Source organism: Haemaphysalis longicornis, unplaced genomic scaffold (genome assembly GCF_048455015.1).
Source record: "Haemaphysalis longicornis isolate Haplotype H1 unplaced genomic scaffold, Haemaphysalis longicornis Haplotype H1 scaffold_2, whole genome shotgun sequence".
Taxonomy (NCBI): domain Eukaryota; kingdom Metazoa; phylum Arthropoda; class Arachnida; order Ixodida; family Ixodidae; genus Haemaphysalis; species Haemaphysalis longicornis.
The window spans coordinates 66,128,646-66,156,026 of record NW_027526295.1 but is presented as its reverse complement, the minus strand read 5'-3'; the positions used below and the strand labels follow the sequence as shown (position 1 = coordinate 66,156,026).

Genomic DNA, 27,381 nt, shown 5'->3' with positions numbered 1-27,381 from the left:
AAACACGGTAACGATATGCTAAAACTGCCTACTAACAGAACACTAACCGGTTACTTGTCCCAGTATAAACTAGGTACTTCGTGCTGTTACTAACTGGTCATGCATAAACCATTAAAAAGCTGCACGTGACAATTTTGATCTGCTGAGCGCGCAGCACGACGCAGACAACCAACAAATAAATTGAGAAAGAAAACCAACGAGATGCACGAGGAGAGCGAGAGCAATTTAGGTAACTTAGACATACATCTTCTCTTCTTGCTTTTATAGCCAGCAGCGGAAAGTCCTCTGATGGAGTCGGTGGTCTTGTTGCAAAAATAAAAAATTTTAGCGATACCTTTAGAATTGTGCATTTTTATGTGAGCATTAGCAAAAACTTTCAAATCGTGATTTGGAGTGGGAAAAGTGCTGTAGTTATTATGTATAATAATTCATAAATTTTTGTAACATCAGTGAATGTTATTATCTAACAAGCAGCAGTTACCAAGTGCACGGCCTTCACTAGTAACGGTTCCACACTTAGTGGCAGGACCTACGTATCGTTCGGGGGGGTAGTAAGGTTCGTAAGGAGTTAATACAGCCGTTACTACCATTTTACCAGCTTTTTTGTTAAGAATGAAGCTTCGCGTGAAAAACTGTACTGGTGCATTCAAGACATTATTTCCGAGGTGTACGATTCACGAACGTTGATACTTTTACGAACACCCTGAAATGGTCTGATCATATTTCCGATATGTGTGTCTCTGCGATGCGTAATATTTATTTTCTTCACGGGATACTAAGGCGTGCTCCAGTCAACAAGATTTTGACGCACAGCATTCTGTGTATGAATTAAGGTATGCGGAAGTTACGTGACCCTCACACATACGAAAAAGATGTGCTACTGGCACGACGGGATTGTGAAGCCATAAAGTTTGTACTTTGAAAGTACAGAAGGGTTAACTTCTGGCGCAAAAGTTAACTCCTGGTTTAATTGTATATTAGGAACCCACAGAAAAATTATTCGTATTGCCTTCTCTATAACTCCGTATTAGGAAAAATTAAATCGAAGCAACGCGAACATGCCAAAGCTTCTACGACGAGGACTCATCGTTAACAACATTATTACCGTTTATTTTCGGAAAAGCCAATAGCTATATAGAACTGTTTTCCACCTCAAACCATTCAAAATGGAAATTCGCTTCGTACCAAATTATTTTTGTGTTGTGATTTCATTACTACATTAAAAAAAATACTTGCCTCTGAGTTTAGTTCGGGGACAAATGTCCATTTCTTTTTTACTATACCTGCGTGTTTTTTTTTTTCACTTTCAAATGCGTGTTGTAGGCTATTTTCGTCTATACACACTCCTGTTTGGGCCGAAGTATTGACCTAGCACCATGGTCAAATAAAATATTCGTGCGCGCTAAAATTCACGATACTATTCTACGTCATCAGTATACTAGCACGTGATCGTTTACCAAACTTTACGTGAAAGAGAAAAATATAGCAAAAAAGTAAAATAATCACGCGAGCTCTTGTGGCCAAGCCATGCGCCGGGCGTAGCAGCCATGCACACTACACTCGCAAAGCCTTCCATACACATGATGAAGCCTTGTAAACATGCAGTGCAATTTGAAAGTATTCGTCACGTACTTATGACAAGACGTGCTATTAAAGAGTCCTCAATGCCACTATAGTCAACGTCCCATTCTGAATTCGTTCTATTAAAATTAATAAAATAATCTTTACACTATTCCGCAGGGACCAGCTCGGGAGGCGACAGCCGGCGAATTTCGCCTCCTCGCCGGCTTGTCTGCGCTACAACAATGTCACGTTCTGCGCCATGCAGCTGGCCCCGGCCGCCATCTTGACCATCTTGCTGTCTGGCTTGCAGCCGAACGCAGTGGAGAAGGCGCTTCCTCCGCCCAGCATGGCTACCGGCACGTTGCAGCGCAGCCTCGGAGGCGTGTAGCCGAGCGACGTCTTGGACAGGCCGTCGGGAGTCGCGGCGCACCATTTGAAGCACGACGCGACGAAGAAGTAATGGCTAGCCGTAAAGCCCATGACGTCGGTCGCGTTGCCGGCGTCCTCGGAAGGAGCCGACCCGTTGCCCTCACGGAAGACGGCGTAAGCAGCCTCGAGGCCTACGACGTCCGCCACGTTCTCGGAAGCCCCCTTAGCGGCCTGCTCACTGCTGGCTCCAGCGTTCTTGTAAATGCCAGCGACGCACTTGTGTCTTGCCAGCTGCTCCTCTTCCATAGTGACGTCAGACTGGGGCGCTATGCCCAGCGGCCTCTCGGCAAGGGCCGCGTGCCACAGCTCGTGCGCTGCCAAGTGGCCGAAGGCGCCCATGCCGAACGCCTCGCTGGTGTTCACGAGCAGCGGTTCGAGGAGGGCGCTGGGGGAGACCAGGATGCTCGCGTACCAGGGGCTGTAGCGGACCATGGGCCGCAGGCCGGGAAAAGGACTGTCCTCTTCCCGCACTGTCTTGGTCCCGGCTCCCGCGGTTCGGTCTAGCAGCTGGGCCTTCTCCCGGTTCCGGATGGCGGCCATTGCGTCGATGTATATCTCGACGTAGTAGCCGCGGAAGTCCGGCAGGTGCGCCAGGAACTGGTCCACAGAATCTCCCGAGCTGTTCAGTCGGGACGGCCAAGCGACCAGGCTGCTCAGGGCCCCGAGGCGCTCCTCCACAAGGCTGGGCTGGCCGGTCCAAGAGCTCGCCGCAGAGCCCGTTTTGTTCTTGAGCGCCTTGAGTTTGTTGTATGCCGCTTCAATACGACTCTGTGGAACTATATCCTGCAAAAGATCCAAGAGGCGGCGTGAGGCTCCGAAGATTCAGCCACTGTTTAAAAAAACATCGCCCATTCAAGATGTCCTGTGGACGTGGGATAGCACCTATAGTAAATAGGCGGCCCCCGCCCCTATTGTTCAATGCGAAAACATACGGATGTAGAAGATTGATTCACTGTGTAACCTAACGTGCCAAAGCTGAACCTGGGCTTTTGACGTGCGCCCGAAATGTCGACATACGGGAACTTCCGCTTTTCGCCTCGATCTGACAGGCGGTCACTGCGGCCGGGATCAAACCCGCGTCTTTGGGCTCAGCAGCACAACGCCTTAGCGATTGAGCCACAGCGGGCGGTAACGGATGGAGGAGGAGCAATAACGCCACAGACAAAGATTGCGAAGTAGATGGGCAGTGTAGATAAGAAAAGCTAAGGAGAACGCGACGGCTGCCTGCATGGCTGGTTATGGACGTGGTTCTGCATCATAACGGCGCTCATTGTTTGAAATTTCTAGCGCAAGCTACGCTACGCTACCTCGGGCAGTCTGCGCGAGGTGATTAGTTTTGCCCTTGAGCGCTGGAGGTCAAACCACACCCCTTCCGCAAGCGCCCGACACGGAGCAGCGGCCCGATAACGGGAAGAGGTAGGCGAGGAGGGAAAGGAGACGTGCGCGGAACCCGTGCGCAGGATGTGTCAGAGGAAGGAGAGGAAGCCGCCGCCGCGGCGATAAGCGCGCGCTATGATGGAAGGCCATGAGGCAACATGCGGCGCAGAACCATGTGCGATAGAGGAAGACGAGCATCCAGCGTTCGTCTCTCGTACAGCGCCGAGGTTTAAACAGTGCCGTGAGGCGAAAAAGAGGATTGATTGATTGATTGATTGATTGATTGATTGATTGATTGATTGATTGATTGATTGATTGATTGATTGATTGATTGATTGATTGATTGATTGATTGATTGATTGATTGATTGATTGATTGATTGATTGATTGATTGATTGAAGGGTTTAACGCGCCGACGCAACGCAGGCGATGAGGTGCGCCGTAGTGGGGGGCTCCTGAATAATTTTGACCACCTGGGGATCTTTAACGTGCGCCGAAATCTCGTACACACGGGCGTTTTTGCTTTTCGCCTCAATCAGACGAAAATAAGGAAACACGCGCTACTGTAGCGCACAGCTTCGCTACTTTCAAGTCTTACATTAGTGTGAGCTTCCTTCATTTTTCATACCCACAACGGTTTCTCCAAAAAAACGTCTCTATTGCATCCGTACACAAACTTTTCCCCTGTGTGTCGGTATTTTAAGCTTACTGCGATGGCAACATCTTACCCGTATGAAAGAATTAAACCTGTCAGAATTCGCAATTCCCCTCTTTCTCACGTTTAACATGAGGAGCACTGATTGTTCGTGCCTTCTCGTCTACAGTAATCTTTAATCAAAGCTGTGCAATGGAGCGGTTGCGAAAGAGTCGTTTCTGGCTCGGCTTGTACAATTTTTTTTTTACTGCGTCTGTAGCGCCTCCACTCCTCTGTGGATGAATGTTGAATATTTAGAAAAAAAAGCAATTGAAATTAGCCGAGAAGCAACAGAGGAACTCGACTGAGTTCGATAGAGTTTCAGCACGCCAAATAGCGCTGACTCAAGTGTCACTAGGAACTCTCCGCGTAGCATTGATATCAGCAATCGATTCACTGCACGGCAATGCCCATAGAGAAAGAAAAACCTTTAATGAAAGCTGAGGATGTCAGCTCCATTAACGTTAGGGCTTGCTGCTCCAGATAGGGTTGAATACAGTGAAATGACAGGGGGAAATAGAGGGAAAAAATTGTGGTTGATACGCCTGTCATAGGAATCGGTAAAACATTAAAGTGAAATGCGCAGCGAAATCTGCAGCTGAGCATGATTTGCTGATTTGACGTCAGTGCAATCTTGGTGTATCCCGGCATAAAACACTTTCGTGTTAAAATATAAAACCCGAAAACGAACAACCCTAAGTATAACGTACTCTTTGGTCCTAAAGGTTGCTTCGCCGCAAGAAGACCCTGTGTGCAGGAGTGCCCCATTTACAGGCCGCTTGCTTCGTTGTACTGGCGTCATTTCCGTGACGGATATGACGTCACTCGTATCCCGATATAAAACACGTTCGTGCTAAAAAAAATTACGCCCATCTTCCCGCGAGGGAGCCCTGGTGTGATGCGACGCATCGGGGGGTTCAACGAAGTAGTCAAAGCAAGGTCACGTCAGTGCGAGAGCGAGCGCTTGGCTGAACCGCCGCGGCGCGATACCCGCTTTATATTCACAGGGATTGAAGGAGAGGAGACAACGGAGGAGTGTCGCGCATGCGCGAACTTGCGCGCACCGGAGCAGTTGGTAACGCAGCGAAGCGCGCGCCAAACAAGCGCGCCAGCTGTGGTATGGTAATGAGCCGGAGTGAGAGTGTTGCACACAGCTGTGGGAGAGAAGAACGGAGGAGGGATGCGGACGGACGCCGCGACGACGACGCAGGAGGGACAAGCCCGAGAGCAAGAGATGCGTCGCATCTAAAAGGGGGAAATGTACACATATATAAAGCGTATATGTTCAGAGGGTTCACAGGACCTCTTCAATCCCTGCTTCCGCAAGAAAAGTACGCAGAGTCTTTGTTCCCAGCACTGCCTCGTCACGATTTCGCCAGGGTCCAAGGAAGTGTGTGAGACTTCTAGAGCACCTCCACGTCGGAGTCGCACAAGTGCCTTCGATGCTGTTGTCCGTTGACTAGCATATCGTGGGCAGCGGCTTAAAATGTGTGTAATGTTGTCAGTAGTAGAGCACTCGACACCACGGCTACTCTACCCAGCCCAGCTTAAATAAGAAGCTTCGGGTGTATGTAACGTTAAGATGCAGCCGGTGTAGCACGCCTTCAGTGCGCTTGGGCAGACCCCGAGGATGCCGGAAACAGCAGTTGGGGTCTATCGCATGGAGAGGCGCATACCTTCTCAGAGGATCCTTCCAAGCCAACAGCTGGAGTTTTCATCCTAGGTCAGATGCACCTGCTTTGCAATGCCCAAAGACTTGAGCTGTACCTTATGCGGTATAATTAAGCAGTCAGTTCAGCGCATTAAAATACCAAGCCGTAAACCTACCTGAGGTAAGAAATTCATTGATCGTAGGGTTTAACGCGCCGATGCAACGCAGGCGATGAGACGCGCCGTAGTGCAGGGCTCTTGATTAATTTTTGACCACCTGGGGATCCTTAACGTGCGCCGAAATCTCGTGCACACGGGCGTCTTTGCTTTTCGCCTCCATCAGAAAAGCGGCCGCCGCGGCCGGGTATTGAACCTCTGTCCTAGTGCTCAGCAGTACAACGCCTGAAGTAACAATTAGACGGGCAGTTTTACTCTCAATTATTGAGCGCTTCGTATCGATACACAACATGAAGATCCAAGTATTGGTCATAACAATCTTCTTGGAGCAGACGATAACCGCCAGTATGGAGGGATAACCGCTACTTTCTGTTATATACGATATGTTATTCTTGCTGTCTTTGCCACTCCCATCTACAAGCGGCCATCCATAGTTTTGAAAAACTAGAGCGCCTCCCACTGCGTGAAGAGGGGAGACCAGCGAAGATGTTTGTTTTGCTGATCACTACTTTGAGGTATTTTTTTTAATTTCTGTATTGACTGAATAGAGACACGTACACAAATTTCGTTGTTAATTTGTCGTTTATTTATATACGTGTTAAAAATTTGATCATTGGTTTATGGTCGCTACGGCAAACTGCAGTCGGTTGCACTTGGATTTTGGAATGGATATGTTCTTTGCTTTGGAAAATCATAGGTCTAAAATTGAGGGACAAGAAGAGAGAAGAGTGGGTCAGGGAACAAACTCGTGTTAAGGACAAACGCGTGTTAAGTAGAAATTAAGAAGAAGAAATGGACGTGGGCAGGGCATGTAATGTGAAGACAAGATAACCGTTGATCATTAAGGGTAACAGAGCGGATCCCTAGAAAAGGCAAGCGTGGCAGGGGGCGACAGGAAGTTAGATGGGCAGAAGAGAGCAATAACATTGCGGGGATAAATTGGTCGCAGTTAACGCAGGACCGGGGTAATTGGAGATTAATGGGAGAGGCCTTTGGCCTGCAGTGGGCGTAGATAGGCTGGTAATGATGATGGTGATGATGATGTTCTTTGCACACACAAGGGAGGCTTTCGCATACATTCGCCCCGGCATTCCTCCTATTCGGAGCGAACGACCTGGGCCCTAGCTACTAATAAGCTAGTCCAAGGATGAACTGATAAGGCGCTTCAGCGGCCGCTCGGCTACCGAGCGCGAAGCCCACTGCGCCACCAATTTTACCTGTTTTGACGCTAACGCTAACGCACTTCGGCTCGAGCTATAACATTATACCGTATACCATCCATTTTTAACACTTACACCCAGCTGTACACGGTTAACGTGCACGGACGCATTGTTTCCCCCAGAACCTATAGCCGTAGGCAGCTCCGCTGCAGAATCGTCACGCGCTTAAATTCAAATCGACGCGTATACAAGCAGGGCGTGCCGTTACCTTAAAGACGTACGTGGCCAGTGCGAACGAGGTGAGCCGACTGGCGGCGTAGGCGCACGCGTCGGCATAGTACACCGTGACGGCCGTGTGGTTCTCGGGCGCGAAGAGGGCCTCGACGAGGCGGTACGAGGTGTACGGGGCCAGGTAGCGCACCACGTGGAAGCGCACGTAGAAGTCCAGCTGCTGCGCCGGGTATCCCGCCAGGAGCTCTCGGGTGAGCGCGAAAAGGCTCGCGTCGGCCGCGTACAGCGGCTCGTCGGCGCTCACGTTTCCCTTGTCGCCCAGGGCGGCGTTGAAGGCCGACAGCCACCAGTTGTCGGCACCTCCTGCTGCGCCGTTCACGTTGCTGTCGGAGGAACTTCGGATAAGGGGGAAGAAAAGTGTGCAGGTTGCAGCTAGCGTCACTAAATAAGCTACGCTTAAGAGTACCGCCACTTCGTGCACCCGGAAGCATCTGGGGGCCATAGCATTTTGTTTTTGGCTTACAGTGTCGCCATCTCTCCCAGTAAAACCGCCGCCGGTTGTGACGGGCAGAGTGTGAACGTCTGCTCTAGCGTCCGCGCAGGAGAGAGAGAGAGCGAGAGAGAGAGAGAGAGAGAGAGAGAGAGAGAGAGAGAGAGAGAGAGAGAGAGAGAGAGAGAGAGAGAGAGAGAGAGAGAGAGAGAGAGAGAGAGAGAGAGACGCCCAGAAACGAAATGGCAGCGCCCATATGAAAACAACTATTAGCCACCAATGAAAATCCTGGCGGCACATAACAATGAGAGGAAAGAGGGCCGATACTCCGAAAGCCTTTATTTACAGACGCTAGTTACAACGGTGTTAGGGCATGCGCGAGAACGGGACGGAACGAAATAAGAGAAGGTAAAGACGGAAATACTCTAAGCGTAAATACTCCAGATAGGGAGTAAATTGCTTGTCCTCTAGCGGGCTCCGTATATGGAGTTTTATTTAGTACGCTAAGAGGGAGTATCTAATACATTCCCCTTAGGAAGGGAACTCTTTGAGGCATTTAACGGAGTATTTCTGCTCTTATTAGCAGAAGAGGGGAGCTTTCGGAGGCATTTAGCAGTGTATTTCGTGCTGTAATCCGTTGAAGAGAAGAGCGCTGAAGCTACGGTTGAAAGGATCACTTTTTATGCGAGGAGAAAGAGAACAAACGTTTATTGAACTAGCAAGAAATGGGCTTGGATTGAAGGCGGCCAGCGTCCGAGATGCCCTGAGCGCGGACGGCGCCGACAGCCCGCTGGGCCAGACGACGCTGATTGTCCAGGCCGGTGCTCGCCAGGGCTCTCTCCCATATTTCAGTAGTACAGGGCGGAGAAATCGGACATCAGAAAGGAGAATTTCTACGATAATTCCAACGCCAGTGCTTTGCTTTTTCAGACTAGAGCAGGTTGCTTGAGAACTAAGAGCTTTGTGGGGAAGTATACACAAAAATGACGGGGCATGCGTGGTCTGCGGAAAGGAAACAAACTATCCGGAACATAGTGTTGGAATGTGAGCGTATCCATCCAAAGCTATACGAGGGATATATTCAGCTTCCTGAAGCCCCTGGAATTACCTGTAGCACCGAGGGAGTAAACTTCTGTGCTGTCGAAACGACTAGAAGGAGATTAGAATAGTGAAGGATGAATATCACAGGGGGAATATTGCCCAGGACAGCTACCACCTGTAACAGACACCGTGACCCTGCCCTAAGAGCAACGCTAGAGTTAAACCAGCAGTACAACACAGGTATATTAGATTCTCTGGTGAGATTGCATGTCGTCACCCAGTAACCAAGCGGATACCATTAATAATCAGTCAATAATCAGTGCAAAGGTGCAGGTTGGTGTTAATCTGTGGGGATTGGTCACAACCGCCTACCATACTGCGTAGCGTTCGGGGTTCTGTCACAAAATCGGAATCCGGCTCTACCTTTATTCGAAAGAAGCTAACGAGATTACAAAAGAAGACCACCAAGTAATAGCTGCTATAGATAGAACTTGAACACAGCCTTTCAAAAGGCAAGCCACCCTATTCACGGGACGTTAATTTTGGCCTTGAACATGGTTGTGGTCCTCCTTTTCCTCCTCCCGCCTCCTCCGCCCGCAGTCCACGACACCAGGGTTGCCTGCAGCTCGGCGCACTTTCTGATAAGCGTATCACGAAGTAGAAAGTATTTCGATTTTTGAAAAGTTTCAATAACAATCATGTCAGTTTTAATGCAAACATCCAGGCAATGAAAAAAAAACCTGCAGTAGTGGTAACACAACGCTCCCTCACCCAGTCAATATGGCGTCAATTGGTCTCGTTCGTGCTGTTGTGCCATTCTATGCTGCCTCTAGTTACGTTTCATCGCACCGCCTGAATGCTGACAAAATGCTCAATAACTTCCGGTTCCAATAATCAGTTCATGAGGGAACTTATTTAGGCTGTTCAATAAAGAAAAAAATATGCGCCAGTCCACCCTGTGAAGGCGGTTGGAAAGAAGCTGTAAACGACACCCACAAGGATTACCCATGATACGTCACTTGAATTCACACGCGTAGCTCTACAAAGAGGGAAACCAGAGACAAGTGAAATGCACTAACCACACTAGTTATTACCTCAAAGATACACTCTTTGCTAAGGTAAAATCAATGCACGATTCATGAACTGTAGTTGGTTCAGTTGTATTGGTGAATCACATGAGTGGAAACTTTTTATAAAACTAAATGAAGCTCAAACCCGGTGTTAGACGGCCTCACTTCTCCGTCTCTGCCGCTGCCTACGGAGGCGACGAGATCGGCGACAGACACGGCGAAGAAGTGAGATGCCATGAGTTGGTGTGAGCTTCCTTTAATTTTTATAACTCATAGCGCATGCGCAAGGTGCGCACGCGGCCGCTACACGTGCCGTGGGCGGAGCGCACAGTGGCGCGAGAGGTCGCGTGACGCTATTACATGGCATTCAGTGAGAACGCAAGGGGGTAAACCCGCAGATGTGCTCGGTGAGTGCACTGTCTGTCTCCCCTGTCTCCGCGTGGGCTCGTAGCTCAATCGGTAAGACAACGGGCTCTCGCTCCGTTTCTCTATTCGTTCCGGTTTCGATTCCTGGCGGTGCCAGTATATTTATTTATTTGTTGCCGTATGTTTTCCGTTGGCACCAACGGTCGCGACTGAACGCTTGGAAGGAAGAGGTAAAAAGCTTCGCCTTAAAAGGAAATAGTGTGTGAGAGGTTCCCCCGATAACACAGCAGCACGATAGTGAATTTTCGTTCGTGGAGCGCCCCACGAGTTAATATTGAGCGTGTATACGCCTGCTGAGTTTGTGCGCAGTATGCGTGTTTTAGTTTGTGTTTGTAATCCAAGTACGATGTCATGGTGAGAAAGCACGTGGCTTTGGTCTTACTATTTACTTATGTGTGGCGTTTTCAATAAAACAAGCTGTGATTTCAACGACATCCTGTATTCTTCCCTTTCTCATGTATTTGTCTACTGCGCTGTCCCTCAAGATGTTTAACAAATGTCAACTTGTCCAAATGCCGTTTCTCCTCATTGGTACGGGGTTGATGGCTTTAATGACGACGCTAGCATGTTTAACGTAATGATGGCGCATAACCCAGGTGGGTATACAACACGGCCTTTGCGCGATGTTTTCAGCAAATACGCTGTTTTATTTTTCCAGGGCGCTGCCATATTCTAGTAGTTGCGCTACAGTAGTAGGCCACTACATAGAATATGGCAGCCGTAGTAGGCCGCTCTGCCCTTGTGGGTATTCTGACTGCTTCTCTCACTTAGCCGACTCCAGGGCATTTTGCCGGGTATGGGCACTTTTTACTGCCCCCAGATATGCATGATGCGCATGCGCGCGCGTTGATCGCGTCTACTACCCACCTAAGAAGAAAAAAGTTATTTCTTTCTCGTGTATACAGCGGGCTAAAAGTTTTTAAAAACCTTCAGACGGAGGATACGCATCTTGTTTTCACAAGAGTGGCTAAAACCCCAGGAGTCACGAACCAGTCATGTTGCATCTAGCTCCTTGTGAGCCCTGCCTCGGCCAAAACCTGGAACACATTTGATCCTGTTCAGTCCTCTCAGCACTTACAGCATTGTGGATCAGTAAGAAAAGAGAACATCGCATTCGTTTTTGAACGCTGTTTTCTTGTCTATAGGAGCACAGCCGTTTCAAAAAAGCACACTTTAAGGCGCTGCCCAGGCGAGTTTTGGTGGGAACTCACCCTGTGGCTTCCAGGGCGGTAATCTGGCCGAAGGTCACGAAGCTGTCGCTCCCGAGCGAAAGCGCGGCCGAGGCGGCCATCTTGGTGGTGACGTCGACGTCCATCTTAACCAGGGCTGCGGCCACCTTCTCGCGCGGCGCGTTATTGTCGCCGGAGAGGACGTTGACGAAGCTGCGGATGCAGTCGGCCAGGGCCTGCGGGCTCAGCAGCTGCTCTCGGTGTCGCTTCCACTTCAGCAGCGACTCGCTGTGAGCCACGCTCACAATGCGGCGGCTCTCGTTGCGCGGGTCCGGGGCCAGACGGATCTGGCGGAAGGCGTCCGTAACACAATTATTGGCACAGTGTAATTTGAAGCACGTTACACGACTTCGGGAACATAGCTTTTATTCACACAGCGAGGTTATCAGTCGGAATATATGTACATATACTCGGTTACAACTCAAGAACGGCACCACCTCATGTGGTGTATCACTCCGCCAAAGCGCCGTACCCGTGACGTCAGTGCGCGCGCGTTTTGAAAGGGGTTTGCTATGAATGCGTGATATCGTCTGCCTTGTCTCACGCAGTTTGTTTGTCGTCACTGGAGTCGTTTATAAGCATATTATGTCCAAAAAATCACGGGAACGGCTCACGCCATGTTCAAAATATTCTTAGTAACGCCCTACTTGCGCCGCGCGGAGAAACATCCGGCCACGGTGATAAGGCACAGCGGCAACTTCCGGTGCCGTTCTTAAGTTGTCACCGAGTATAAAATAACTGTGCGGCGCACAGCTGAATTTGTGTTGTAAATAAGAGAACCTCTCGGTAAGCGGCTTGAAAGGAAACGTGTATCGGTCCAACGGGCTGTGAAAAGAAGAACGCAAGGGGTTACATTTAGGGATAAGAAAACTGCGTGTATTAGGGAACATACTTCTGTGAAGACATTCGAGTTGAAATCAGGCGATTAAAGGTGGCGCAGCTTACACCGGTGGCGCAAGGCTGGAGAAACAGCGGAGGTGAGGGTTGATCTAGCTCTTCTCCCTCTGGAATCTGCTGTCGTGTGGGGGAGCGACGAGCGCGGTACTTGAGATCTTTCGTTCTCCGCTGCTGTTTAGGCGCGGGGGCTCGGTCGCGATAGTCGTATTTGGATCGTATACCCATCTCATATATTCTTGAGTAGCGAACGATGGCGTTCGCGCAGCGCTTGTTCTTCCACGGGGGTTACATACTCCTTCGGCAGACCCATATTTTGCGGGTGTCTAAAGGATGTGCTCGGCGCGGAGCTACGAGGCTATGTGTGTCGCCGACGCGCCTTCTTTTATGCCTCGCGTTCTCCTAGTGGAGTTGAGCCCGGCTGTGATGCTAGCCCTCGACGCTGCTGGAATCTAAGCCCTACGACGGGTGAGCCATCGCCTCCTGTGTTTTTTCAATGCCAAACGCATCGCCCGCTTCACAATGGGAGGAAGGTGGGGCCCCAAGCTTAACTGGCATAAGATCCTTAAAATTACTAAGGTAGCGCCATTGTATGATCTCGCCGCCTTTCGCCCTCACCCGCGCTCCTTCCCTCCGCCATGCTTTGCTATTTTCTTTTTCTCCGACCAGCGCCGCCCACCATTGGCCAACAGAAAAGTCACGTGGTAGCTCTGCCGTTTTTTAGATGCAGAGCATCTGATTCACTCGCGTTGTCCCTCCGGCGTCGTCGTCATCGGCGGCGTTGTTCGCCCCTCCCCCATTCTCCTCGCCGCGCCAGCTGCGCTCTCCGCCGCTCACACCCTCTCCTATCCGATAGCGAACACTCTCTCGCGAGGGGCATTGGATTGGATGCGATTAGATTGGCTTGGATTAGATTGGGTTGGCTTGGCTTGGCTTGGCTTGGATTGGATTCGATTAAAGTGGATTGTGTTGGATTGTGTTGCGTCATAGCCGCGGCAGACGCGCTGGGGCCGGCGCATGTGCAGTACTCTCTCTTCCGCGGTTTCCTCACCTTCGGGCGCGCTGCGCATATAACCGGTGTGCCGTTCTCCGGAGAAGCAACATCCACGCTTGGCTCAAACCCCTAGAGTCCACGCCGCTTTACAATACGCCAACGTCGTCATCGACTGGGACCGGCTTACGCAGTCCCCTCAACGTTATGCGCGCTATAAAACGGGGTCCCTTCGCCGCTCCGCCTATGCGTCGCATCTACACAGGGGTTCCCGCGAGAGGAGGTGGGAGTTTTCTTCTAGGAAAACAAGTTTTACTTCTGCCTCCACGGCCGGGACGGCTCGCCGGTTGGAACATTGCGCAACACCGCCTGTGCGGCACTATGTTTGGCTGCGCAGCTTCAGTGGCGGCTTTATTGTACGCGCCAGCGAATAGCAAAGAAAGAATTAGCTGCTCGTTTCGAACAAATATCGCATCGGTGTCGCTTTATGTTGCTTCGCGGTGCCGATGTGTTGTACCTTAGGCAGCGAGAATAGGGTAAGGGATGGCAAAAGACTTCGTTATTCCGCCCGGGAAACGCGACACAGAAAGGAGAAAAGTTAGTTTGGTTGCATATCTTTGAACGGGAATACTTCAAGCCGACGCTGTCATCAATCTTTTGCAAGGTAAGTTTCTCAACGCATGTTCTTTCCCTGTTAAATTCTGCGCACGCATGAGTGGTCACTTACAAAGAAATGCGTATTCCCTCCGCGACCGCCGTCCACCCTTTGTTCTGAGTAGGCAATGCGTGCAGCGGCGAGTTCGTCATGACGTACGCTTTGCTTTGGATAAGAAGCCGTGTATTTTTTATGTGCGCACTTGACTCCCATCATAATTATCAGCGGCATAACATGTTCAGTCGGTTGTCGTAAGGTTTCCGTGACGTAAGAATTGTTCTCCTGAATTCGCGCTTGTTTTGGCCGACGGCAGCTTGCGTCCGACCATGTAGCGTGTTCGTTCTGGGTGCGTGTCAGCTCTTTGTGGCGTGAAGTCATGTTTTGTGTTTAATCGACCCGGGTAGTATTATAATCCCGTTGTTATGATATTGAAGCGATTTGCTGCGTAACATGTACTTGGTCGGTGCGGCGCAAACTGAGGCTGTAAAGAGAAAAAAAATGCGGCCAGGTAAAATAAAAACGGCAAAGCACTCAAAACTGCGCGGAATTAAGGTAGGATGTATGTCGGTAGTAAAAGCGGGCGCAGACTGAACGCTGCTAATGATTCACAACCATCGCAAGAAAGGCGAATGTAAGGGCGCCAGCGCAGCGCTCGAACGACGGCATTCGCGAATGAAGCGCTCTTTATACTGCCGCAAACCGTGAGCAAGCCCTCTGTGCACTACCACAGTCACGCGAATGCAAGAAAGGAATGCAAGAAAGGATCACCGTAGTTGAAGATGTAGCAATTTAATTTTTTGTCATCGAGATTGAGCACTGCAGTACTCAAATGCAAACTTTTCTCATTGCATTTACAGTTCAGCATTGATATTTGTACATTAAAAAAAAATTAGGTGCCTTTACGGTTATTTCTCCTAGTATTGTTATTTCTCCTTATCCATTTTTTATTTGCTTTCAGTAAACTTTTGGCAGTCTGAATATGTACAGGAAAGAGATTCTGTACGTCAAAACTGAACAATTTCTACTAGTTGAAGTGAAAGGCTGCAGACGCAGATGCAGACCCTCTGAATTTCTGTTTCCGTGTAGTCAATAGTATACGTTCGGCTTTTAAAAAAATGTTAGTTTTCGTGCTTTATGTCTTTATGCGAACGGGTATGGTCTCTTCATTGTATTTTGTCTAAAATACCATCAAGTACAGAATGGTAAGCGTGGAGTACAACATGGAAGTCGGGAGCGCAAGATGCGCGTGACGTTCGGTATTGCATAGGTTATGCGTATCGGAACAAAACGCGTCGAAGTGTTCAGTGAGAGCTGCGAGGTATGTGCCACTCCAAGCTAGTTGCGTGCTTAGTAAAATTACACTTGCGCGTGCGGCGAACTTCTGCTGGTTTGCGCTTCCGCCGCGGACCGAGTCGTAGAGCGGGCGGCCAGGCGGGCATCTAACTACGGAAATCAGCGCCACCGCGCGCCAGGCATGAACCGGCGCATCGCTTTTGACCAGCAGTCAGAAGGGAAGACGGAACCCACGTGAGGCGTTGCTAGCCCAGACCGCCATTTTCATCACATTGGCATGGGGAGTAAAAAGGATACTGCACCTAGAGAAACCTTTCTTCTCAGGAAGGTGTTGAAACCGTGGCCCAAAGAACATTATACTCGGTTACAACTCAAGAACGGCACCACCTGATGTAGTGTATCACTCCGCCAAAGCGCCGGACCCGCGACGTCAGTGCGCGCGCATTTTGAAAGGGGTTTGCTATGAATGCGTAATATCGTCTGCCTTGTCTCACGCGGTTTGTTTGTTGTCACTGGAGTCGTTTATAAGCATATTAAGTCCAAAAAATCACGGTAACGGCTCACGCTATGTTCAAAATATTCCCAGTAACGCCCTACTTGCGCCGCGGGGAGAAACATCCGGCTACGGTGATAAGGCACAGTTGTCACCGAGTATAGCCACCTTATTCACGGGCACGCGACGCCGCGGGTGAGGGCAAAGAAAAAGAGGAGAGCGGCGGCGAAGGAGGGAGCGGTTGGCGGTACCTTAGTAATTTTAGGGACCTTAAACTGGCATCCCCCACCGTAGCTGACTTCAAGAGCGGATTGTGCCTTGTTGTTAAAGCCATCGGTGTTCGAGATTGCTGAAGTAGCGGCGCTCTGGCTACAGATGGAAAAGGGAACGCCCTGGCGGAGCACGTTTTGTCAACGTTGCCGCTTTCCACCACGCGTCGCCCCGATATTAACCGGTCACGCGACTGAAGCAGTGGGAAGGCTAGCAGTTGGGGCAGAGTGGCCGGAATATAATGAATGGGCTTGGTTGGCCGCTCGGGGCTGATACGTTTGGCATTTTAAAGGAGCCATGAAGACAAAATACAAGTTGGATTTATTAGAAAGACTGCTTAGTCCCGATAACAATTGTACCAATATCATCGCAATCTTCGAACAAATAACGGAGATATTAAAGAAAACGTGTAAAGCAGTTGCGACCCCATAGCCAATTTCCCGCAACTCTTCTATGACGTCATGGAACCTTGTTTGTGCGATTGGAGGCCGCCTAAATGACCAGTCGCGACGACACATGACTGGACGTCTGTAATGGGACCTCTATTTCCATTTGACCACATCACTTGAAATCTAACGTGCAGTTAACGCACTGAAAATTGTTTTATTGTTGGCCCGTATGACGTCATTTTTGCTCATAACACGTCACGGTGGCGCAAAATTTAAAAGTTTTTAAATACTTCTTGGTTTTACTTCGTTAAAAAACATCTTTTGTGGCTGTAATGGAGCTGAGTGAGATACCGAATCCTAGTCCAAATTAAGCGAAGTTGTATTTTCTCTTCATGGCTTCTTTGAAAATAGAGGAGGCGATGGTTGAGCCCTGCTGGAAGGCTAGGCCAGGAGGCTAGCTAGCGCATGCCCTCCGCTGATATATCTGACGCGCGCTGCTTTCGCGCTCTCCCTCGTCACTGAGGCCCCAGGTTCGTCTTTTTTCTTTGAAGTTTTTTTTACTTTGCCACCGGACCAGGCAGAAGCTTAAACAGCTCCGCTTTTAAAAATGGGCATCGGTGTGACCTGTCATTCACATGAGGACAAGAGGGGGACCATCCAATTAGCAGGGTGGCTGCCAATATACCGTAACGGCAATATGGGTATGACAAAGACTCGATGGAGGGATGACCTGCGGAAATTCGGGCGCAAAGAGCAGTGTCGCGGAATGGGCAGCATTCCAAATAAATTCCAAAGAATTGGAACTTTCCATTATTCCATTCTTTTCAATCCCGCGGAATGTCAAAATTTTGCCCATTCCCACTCCGGGAATGGCCATGGTTTAATTCCATTCCTGTAACTCCTCAACACAGGAAGTATACCTCTTGGTAACTGTATCGAGTTACCTGCAGAGTCACTAAAACGCAGATTATTGTGGCTCTAGAGTTGCGTACGAAGTAAACGCAACGCTGCCGCTATCAGACGCGTTACGAACTGAAAAAAAAAAATGCGTGCACGTCTCCAAAACCGGGGGATGCCAGCGGCGTGCTGGCATCTCGTGCCGAACCACCACCCTTCTAACTAACAAAGGGCCAGTATTCAGGACCAAAATTATAGTGTTTGCACGATCAGCGTGATTTAATGGGTTGCTCCCGAAATGCGCCAGACCAAGAACACGGTTCAATCTGCTTGTTTCATTGTGCCCTGCCCTTCGCGTGTTAGCCTCCTACGCGCTTCGCGGATCATCATATCAGCGTCGGTAGACTGCTGTAGCTAAATATTAGCTCTCCGATAGTTGATACGGTTGATATTTTGCACTCGTCTTGTGAATGTCCGCTGTCTGTTTGCTTCGTCTTCCGCAAACAGTCACGCAGGTGCACGTAGACCAACTATACTCGGTGACAATTTAAGAACGGCACCGGAAGTTGCCGCTGTGCCTTATCACCGTAGCCGGATGTTTCTTCGCGCAGCGCAACTAGGGCGTTACTGGGAATATTTTGAACATGGCGTGAGCCGCTACCGCGATTTTTTGGACTTAATATGCTTATAAACGACTCTAGTGACGACAAACAAACTGCGTGAGACAAGGCAGACGATATCACGCATTCATAGCAAACCCCTTTCAAAACGCGCGCGCACTGACGTCACGGGTCCGGCGCTTTGGCGGAGTGATACACTACATGAGGTGGTGCCGTTCTTGAGTTGTAACCGAGTATAGCCCCCATCCTATAGCATTGCGGGGAATTATCGAAGCGCTAGCGCTGGAAGACAAAATGAGGTACGCGCTCGCAAAGCGTCCACTCTATTAGGAGGTAAAAAAAATTTTTTGATCAGAGCAATGCTCAGTTTTTGTAAAAAAGATGTGCAGTCTTCGTCTGATTCACCTATATTTTTCGTTCGGCTCCCCCCTTTTTTCGGCACACTGGACATAAATAAAAGTTTATGTGGTACACCTTTGCGTGTGTTCTTTTTCTCTTCATCTCTTTGACGTCAGCTGCGCAATTCAATTTTAAACTCGGCATGCACCAGCTGGGCCAACAAATGACCCATTTCGCAATAAATACGCGGCAGTACACGAGACGCTGGACTATACGGTTCCTGTCGTTTAAAAGAATTCGGAGAGCTTTTCGATTTGCACTCAACGTGCTTGCTGTTCTGCCGTATAATTGATGACCAAAATTCAAACTTGGGGCGTTTCACGCACTGAAGCAGCACTTGGGCTATAAGCCACGTTTTTTTTTTTTTTTTTTTTTGCCACCAGGGCATTTTATGCCTGTGCTAAACGGTAACTTTCAATTGACTCTTGCCCACAACTGCGCCTTTAAATATAAGTGCTTACAATGGGGCTCTCGATAGACGATTGGCTCGACGGCCTTCGGAAGGCCTTTGAGACAGCCGTGTAGCTCAGGCATTAAGACGCGCGCGCTGGATTCTCGACCCATGGAGAACGCTTTCTCTTTTCACCTCTATACCTGCAAAGCAGCCACTGCGGCCGGAATCGACCCCGCGTCCTTGGGCTCAACAGCACAACGCCTTAGCCACTCAGCCACCGCTGCGGGCACTACCGTTGATCTTGCATCTGCCAGCAAGGTTGAATGTGGAACACCGACTTGCAAACCGCCCCCGTAGCCCGGGGCGAATTACGCGCTCCCGAAAGGCGAATTTGCGGCGGCGCTGTTACCTTGAAGAGGATGTCGATGTCCAAGTTCAGCGCCAGGGACACCAGGAGATCGAGCATCTCCTGCGGATTCCTGAGAGTTTGCGAGAGCGACGAGACGCCGCTGTGGCTGGCGTTGAAGAGCAGCTCGTTGATTTTCCAGGGGACGTCGATGCGGCGCGTGTGCACCTCCACGCACGACAGGTAGCTGATGGCCGCCTTGTCCAGCGTCGAGAGGGGCTTGTCGGGCGCCGGCAGGCTCGCCATGCGCTCGCGGAGCTTCTCGTTGGCCGTCCGGTACACCCGGCCCTGAAAGGGGTCATTCATACAAAACACAAGTTCGGTTCATTCGAACAATTCCCTTGTTAGAATAACACTGACCCCACTTATAACGTATGCACTTTGCTCAAAACACCTATTAATTTTTAAAAAAAACGAATGACCATGCGACCCACTAGCTCATTTCCCGCAGTAGAACCCATGACGTAATATGCACAACTGTGCGATTGGCTGATGCCGGCAAACGCAAACGCACGTTAGGCACGGTTTACGAGCTTGCGGTACGAGCTATTTGCGCCTAAACATAAATTTATTTATTTATTCGACACTGCAGTCCGTATACCAAGCAGAATGCATATCCATTTTGTAGCAACACGAATAGTGGGGCAAACAATGAAAGTTATGGGAGTACACTTAAACATAGAGGTACTATACTCGGTGACAACTTAAGAACGGCACCTGAAGTTGCCGCTGTTCCTTATCACCGTAGCCGGATGTTTCTCCGCGCGGCGCAAATAGGGCGTTACTGCGAATATTATGAACATGGCGTTAGCCGTTCCCGTGATGTTTTGCACTTAATATGCTTATAAACGACTCCAGTTACGACAAAAAAACTGCGTGAGACAAAGCAGACGATATCACGCATTCATCGCAAACCCCTTTCAAAACGCGCGCGCACTGACGTCACGGGTCCGGCGCTTTGGCGGAGTGATACGCTACATGAGGTGGTGCCGTTCTTGAGTTGTAACCGAGTATTGGCGGTGAGATGTTTGAGTGGCGCCCCCTGGCTCTGACGTCGGCTTAGGGACTCGCGCCGCTGTCGTCTGCTACACTCCGCTTGTGAGGGGCAGCAGTGCCTGGGCTAGAAATCGCCCACTTCGTTGCTGTAGTGCGTTAAAAAGCGTATTTCTAGCGACTAAGCTATTTTGCCAGCTTCTGACGCATCTGAATAATTTTAAGTTGTATCCCCCACAAGTTTGCAACACACGAAGAGATGGAGAACAGCTTTCTTCAGAGTATCGGTCAGAAGATCGTGTGTAACTCGTCCTTTCTTGCTTATTCGCGAGGATCAGCGATCAGAGCTTCTCGATAAGTATTCAAAATGCGTAGGCTTCCCTGCAGTATTTTTGAGATGATCCAATGAAGACTCAACAGTTTAATGCTACGTACCAAGCAACGGCCTCTACACGTGCATCGCACAGAAGGAAATAAAGCGGCTTTCTTCTGTTTCCTTCGTTTTTGTCTTGTATCAGATTAATGTTTCTTGCTTTTTTTCTGCCCAACGCATTAATTTTTCTGCGCCATCACCAACTTCTTATTAGGAGGTTTCGGGATGTTTGGGAGGCTCACAAAGGTCGTGTGGATACTTCCTTCATGTTGTATGTCATACATTCCCTTCTTCACAAATTGGCTTTCATTACGGCTGCGTGCAAGAAGGTGCATATCCACAACGTGCTTTGTTTATTCACATGCAAATACAATGACAAAGCTTGTGCTACGCCCCCGCAATCGCGCCCTAAACGACGTGGTCCACAGTACTTGAAGGCGGATTTTGTGCTCCGAATTTCTATCGTAATTATATCGTTATCATAACGAACTGACTCTCAACGTGAACAATGATGACATGATTATGTGTTGAAGGCATGATATACTCGCTAACTAACGTAATAAATATTATACCTGCATATATTACAAGAATCGAACCCGAAGAAGAATTCCAAGTAGCTCTTTATTGCCATGCAGGCGCGAAGAACAAATCCTATTCTACTCGGGATGGCGTTCTATAATTTGAAGTAAATTATTTTTACTCTCTTGTCCTGGACTGAGGACCCGTCCCACTAACCAGATCGATTTAATTGTTAAATAAAGTTTTCCCCTCCTCCTCCTCCTCCTCTTGAGTGCAGTTTTCCTATAACGCATATCCGAATATCGGGAAGATATGGCTGTGCAAAATGTTCCGAAATATCCCTCCAGGTCTTAAGAAACATATATGTGTTACTATAAATTTAACCAAGACGTGACTCGTTTTGCTCAATAAACCTCCATACTGGTTAGATGCCTGGTATAGAATCAGCACGCGCGTATATACACACTGGGTTATTTGGAACTCAACCTACAGTTTTTGCAATCTATAGTGCATGTCGGCAAATTTTTATGCCTTGACAACGTAAAGTGATGTGACAAAACACGTTCGAGCGGTCGGCAAGGTTGCAAAAACTGTTTGACCTTACATATGATTACCGGGAATCGTAATGCCTTCGGCCAAACCCAACAGCCCTGAAGGCCTAGAATTTGTTGTGGTCTTCCATTTTCGCTGTTGTCGGTTATTAGCAGCTGACTGTTCCTTTTGTTCGAATGCTTACTTGAGAAGTTGACGCCTAGCTCCGACTGTTCGCGCTCCGCTCAGGACCGGCTTCGCAAGGAATGGGGTGGCGCCGGCAATGTTTCTCCCTGTAGCGGTATCCAAAACTATACTTTAATTGACACCATGAGTTAGTGTATGCGATTTTAAGCCTATTATTATGATAAAAAGTTACCCACACGCCAATTCTGGTGCGGACAAGCATCAGACGTTGACCGAGCGCAAAGAAACAGCAGGGAGAGCGAGCCTGAGGGAAGCAGACGACAATTGCGAGAATCCCTAAGCTGACGTCACGGAGGCGGGCTTCGCAGCGCCGCCTGTGTTCGCACCAGTATATTATCTCTATGGTTCGCACTCACCGCCAATAGTGCGTACTACTGCTGGTACTGCGCGCACTGTGCTTGTTATTGGCCGCGAGGCCCACCACTGGAGAGGCCGGCGCTGCGATCGTTTTGACGTCACTTGTAGGGTCACCGTTCCTATCTTGCTGCGTAGTTGGCTTGCAGCGCGTGACACTTCGTATAGGAAGCGCGTTCTAAAAGTATTTTCGTGTTAATTTCCTTTGTTTTAAGTTAATTCTCAGTGCGTCAAGCGCAGTTCGACCTAATGGTGACTGCCGTATCAACTCCGGTAGATTATCCGCAAACACCATGAGCGTGGTGGTTAAATTACGCATGCGACCGAAGCGTAAGCAGCGGCTTGTTTCCCCGATCAACAAAGTGGACTACGACGATCGCCCAGTGAAGTTTCTAGAAAGATTTCCCTTGTTTTCAAGAAATGTATAAAGCAGGAAATCTAGAAGCGTTAACTGCTCGCAGAAGCACACGCACCCGCCGTGCCTACCCGCACAGCCGACGGTGCGGCTCGAACCGACGCAGGTCGCGGCAGCAACAACTTGTCGCCGCTTTTTAAAATCACACAAGTCGCGGAAAAGAAGTTCCAGATTGGTGAAAGTGGATGTTAGTGTGATGAAAAATTCTGATAGATAGTGTCATCAGCTGTGGCTTTCAAAGCGATGCTGAAATATCTGCCGCGATTTACGCCGACCGGCCGCGGAGGTCGGTCCCGGCAGCGCCGGCCCGTTCACGCACGGTGCGGCGAGCGGCCGAAAGGCCGTGCAGGTATCTTGATTGTCGATCGTTTCAACGGAAATCTCCGCGCTTACAGAGTTCCCAGCGCGGGGAAACGTTCTGTTAGGGACTGTCACTCGCACCTTTAACGGCGATGAAATATCTGCTGCGACGCCAAGCCTAAAGTTCCCAACATCCGATTACGTGCATCTGAAGCCGGCTGCGAGCTGTTGGAGAAGGCCCTCCCGTCGCGCACGCGCGTGTAGCGTTTGGGTTCCTCAAACTTCTTGGCGGCCCCCAACGCTGGTTTCTCCTATTCTAAATATCCCCATTACCCGAAATCATTAGCGACGTGTTTCGCCTCGTACGCAGCTTCGCCTTTTGTGAGAAGTCGTGAGTTTCGAAATTGATGCTTGAGAAATGCCGGCTTAGTGTAAACATACAAAACACGCTGCAATTATAAATTACCACGCCAAGCGCCTAATGAAAACTAAATATACCCTTGTCCGAACCCGCTCGAAGGCGTTAAAAACTCGCGTTCATACCGCTCATACATTGCGGACAAGTCGCGAAAAGTAAACATCAGCCGTGCAGAGTACAGGCTAGGGCAGTGATCCTTAATCAAATCCGGGCATGACTATAAAAACATCGTAGGGGAAATAGGCACTGATTAAGCCAAACTGCAGACCATAACAATACTTTTAAGCATGTGCGGCGAAGCAACCTGATCACCGTTCTCGCGTCATTCATTTACCAGACAATACGAGCAGTTCGCGCGGTGAGATCTTAAGTGAGCGACGTGTTTCCGTCGCTGTTACAAGGTGTTTGCTTGCACACACACACATGTCCTGTCACAAGTGTTTCATAACGAATTTACAGCGTACTCTTCTCGGCATCAGTTGCATCGTCCTTGGCGTTAGCTGGCTGCGTATGTAGGAGCTGTGGGTCGCGATGGTAGCAACTACCTAAACGCGGCGGTATCGCCGGGAACAAGCGAGTCGCTGATTTCTTGCCCGAATTATTTGGTTTACAGACAACTTTTTTGGTAATTTGCATCAAATCCACAAGGAGCGGGCGAGACGGTGGCCACAACAAAAAAAACACGCTTCCGCATACGCACGGGAAATGTGTTGTAGCAGACGACAACACGATTCGGCGTCCTACAAGTGACGTCACTCGTAGGTGGCGCCACGGTATGTCCTCGAGGCAAATAGCTGAACATCAGTCCGGGGCTTTGGGGTTGTCTCACGTGACACTGGACGACTGGCGTAAGCGACACTGCCTTACGCGACCCTGTTTGTCGAGCATACCCCATGTTTCACGAAACGATTACTTCCAGCCGTAACAAGAACAAGCCAGGTGCAAATACGGCCAGAAGAAGTAAAGCAAAGGCTTATAGCGGTGTGGGGCAGTATGGTGGCGCCATCGAGGAGGACTGACGGTAAACAAGGCTTTCCCAGTCCGCCGCAGACCAAACGGCGTAACTAACTCTCCTTGTTACGTCATTGTCGATACAGGAGGCGACAACTACGACAGACCTACAATTAGACGTAGAGGATCGGAAAGCTTGAAATAAATGTCTTGATTTCTCTTTCCCCTACGTAAGCCGAATTATGCTCTCAGGTTTCTTTCCAAGCAATGCGTGTCTATTAGATTTAATTTTATTTCCGGTGTCCCCATCGTAAAATACCGGGTGTTCCAGTGCCTTCCCTGCTATAGATAACGCTGCCAGTGAATGCCAGTCCATGGCTTCTTATAGAGTGGCCGCTGGTCGTGATGGTTGATTGATTGATTGTAGGGTTTAACGCGCCGACGCAACGGAGGCAATGAGGCGCGCCGTAGTGGAGGGCTCCGGATTAATTTTGACCACCTGGGGATCGTTAACGTGCGCCGAAATCTCGTACACACGGGCATTTTTGCTTTTCGCCTCCATCAGAAAAGCGACCGCCGCGGCCGGGAATCGAACCCGCGACCTCGTGCTCAGCAGCGCAACGCCTTAGCCACTGAGCCACCGCGGCGGGTTGGTCGTGATGGTAGGCTACGTAAGCACCGCGGTACCACTGAGGCCCTGACTCGCTGCGCCGCACCCTCGCCGGTAAGTGGCGGTGCAGGTCTTATAGTTGGTTATGTCATGGCGAAAGCGTCCATGTTTTACCGTCATCGGCGTCGACACGAGCGGCGCCAAACACTTCACCATCCCTCGCTAAAGAAAGTTGAGACAAGCACGACAGCTTTCTAACATCAACACTGCGTCAAAGTATTCGCTGAAAGTGCGTCCAATCGATCGTCTAACCTTCCAAGACCCGAATGGCAAACGAAGAACGAACGCATGCCACAATTTCTCGCGCACTATATATTAAGCAGACGCGTCTACGAACGATCTAAACGCGTAGCGATACGAGCTTTATGCGATAAAGGTGCACCATTGCACTCCTCCTTCACAATCCATGCGTGTGCTGTCTCACTTAGAACCGTCCCTTTTTTTTTGCGATTTTGAAGCAACCGTATTGCTGACGTAATGGCGGCCCGGTTTCACGCACGCGCCGCGTGTGTACACAGATCTTATCAGAGCCAGAGTCCTTCAATTCCTTTCAAAAAGCATTGAAGGAGTCTGTCAGAGCTTTTCTGTTGACGAACTTATAAGAGCTTTTCAGTTGACCAGCTGGTCTATGGGAAAATACATGTTTTTTTTGTTTTTGTTTTTTTTTACAGGACGCTGTCGATCCCACTAAAAAAAAAAGCTTTCGCGCTAAAACAGTCACGTGACCTCAGCGGCGGTCACGTGACTTCTGAGTAGTAGCTCGGTGGGGCTCCGTCGCTTCGGCGGAGTGATACACTACACGAACCAATTCATTGCCGTTCTTACCTCGTACCCGAGTGCACGTACGTACCTCGAGGTACCTGAACTGGTCCTCGTCGTCCGGGTGGCTGTCTGCCCATCGGCCGCACGCGTACAGGTAGAAGTCGTCGCAAGGGTTCAGGCGCAGGTCCATGGCCGTGTACAGCTCCATGGCCAGGTTGTAGCAGCTGAGGTCAGCGCAGCTGGCGTTCCACGGCATCCGGTCTGGGGGCACCGTGAAGAACACGTACGCCGCCACGCCCGCGATGACGACCAGCTCGAGCACCGCCAGCGCCTCCACGCGCACCGACATCATCAGGTTGCGCGTCGGAGGCTCCACGTCCTGCGATTTTCATTTAGTGTTCAGCTTTGTCCACCAAATGTAACTCAACGGTACACAAGCAGGGAGTGAATAGCAGGTGGAGCGAACGTTAAATGCGCCGTGAAGACAAAATACAACTTCGTTCGATTTGAAGGAACTAGCCGTTGGTAACTTGCTCAGTTACGAGCCAGCTGCAAAAGCGCTCTTTTGTAATTGAAAAAATGCAATTATAATTTAAAAATTCGAATTTCGCGCTACAGTGACGTAATGCGGGCAGGAGCGAGGTATTATGGGCCAGCACTGAAAACATACTGATCATGGGTGTTGACTGCACGCCTGAATTCAAGTGATACGATCAAGCTGAACTATACTCGGCGACAACTTAAGAACGGCACCGGAAGTTGCCGCTGTGCCTTATCACCGTAGCCGGATGTTTCTCAGCGCCGCGCAAGTAGGGCGTTACTGGGAATATTTTGAACATGGCGTGAGCCCTTCCCGTAATTTTTTGGATTTAATATGCTTATAAACGACTCCAGTGACGACAAAAAATTGGGCCCATCTCCCCGCGAGGGGGACTCGAGTAAATGCGTAGCATAGGGGGTGGGTGTATTGCGTTAACGTTTAGTGTTTGGGGAGTTGGTGGTAGTGAATGCGTTGTATCAGCAGCTTCTTGACGTAGTTTGAATGAGTCAAGGATATAAGGCGCGTTCGTAGCCTCCCATACTGTGTCGGCTTTGTGGCGCAGTGGGTAGAGCACCATGTACGTTGCGTTCCACCCGCAGGGTCGAGGGATCGAAACCAGGCGCCGGATATTATTTTTTTTTTTATAGTGTAGGGGGAGGGGTGCGGACTACGACTACGGACGTCAACGCGGGTGACATCGTGAGTTACTGAAATGCTCTGCATTTAAAAACTGCGTTAGACAAGGCAGACGATATCACGCATTCATAGCAAACCCTTTTCAAAACGCGCGCGCACTGACGTCACGGCTCCGGCGCTTTGGCGGAGTGATACACTACATTAGGTGGTGCCGTTCTTGAGTTGTAACCGAGTATAGCAGCCCCACTGCAATCGCGCAGTCCTGTTTCTTGGCGGCAGCTTAGGCCGGCCGCCTCCGTTCGCACAAACCAGACTTTGTGGCGTCAAGTGTGATAAATCGCTGGGGAGTAGCTTGGGAGTCTCCACTGCTGCATATGCTTTCTTTAACACCTCGAATATTTGTTAGACGCCTACGATAAAGTTGGTATCATTGTTATTCGGAAAGAGCAGTCTTTTTAGTGAATCAAACTCGT

General features: G+C 49.6%; 1 protein-coding gene across 1 annotated transcript; it reads right to left on the bottom strand.

The window, feature by feature from the left end:
* Nucleotides 1-1,247: 1,247 nt before the first annotated feature.
* On the bottom strand, nucleotides 1,248-26,201 carry LOC144167156 (endothelin-converting enzyme homolog). The gene is made up of 5 exons (XM_077696517.1): nucleotides 25,820-26,201; nucleotides 19,242-19,526; nucleotides 11,520-11,824; nucleotides 7,319-7,664; nucleotides 1,248-2,775 (listed from the first exon to the last, which is right to left on the bottom strand). Exons 1-5 carry the CDS (start codon nucleotides 26,081-26,083, stop codon nucleotides 1,798-1,800), a joined length of 2,178 nt encoding a protein of 725 aa, XP_077552643.1. The 5' UTR covers nucleotides 26,084-26,201; the 3' UTR covers nucleotides 1,248-1,797.
* Nucleotides 26,202-27,381: the final 1,180 nt, after the last annotated feature.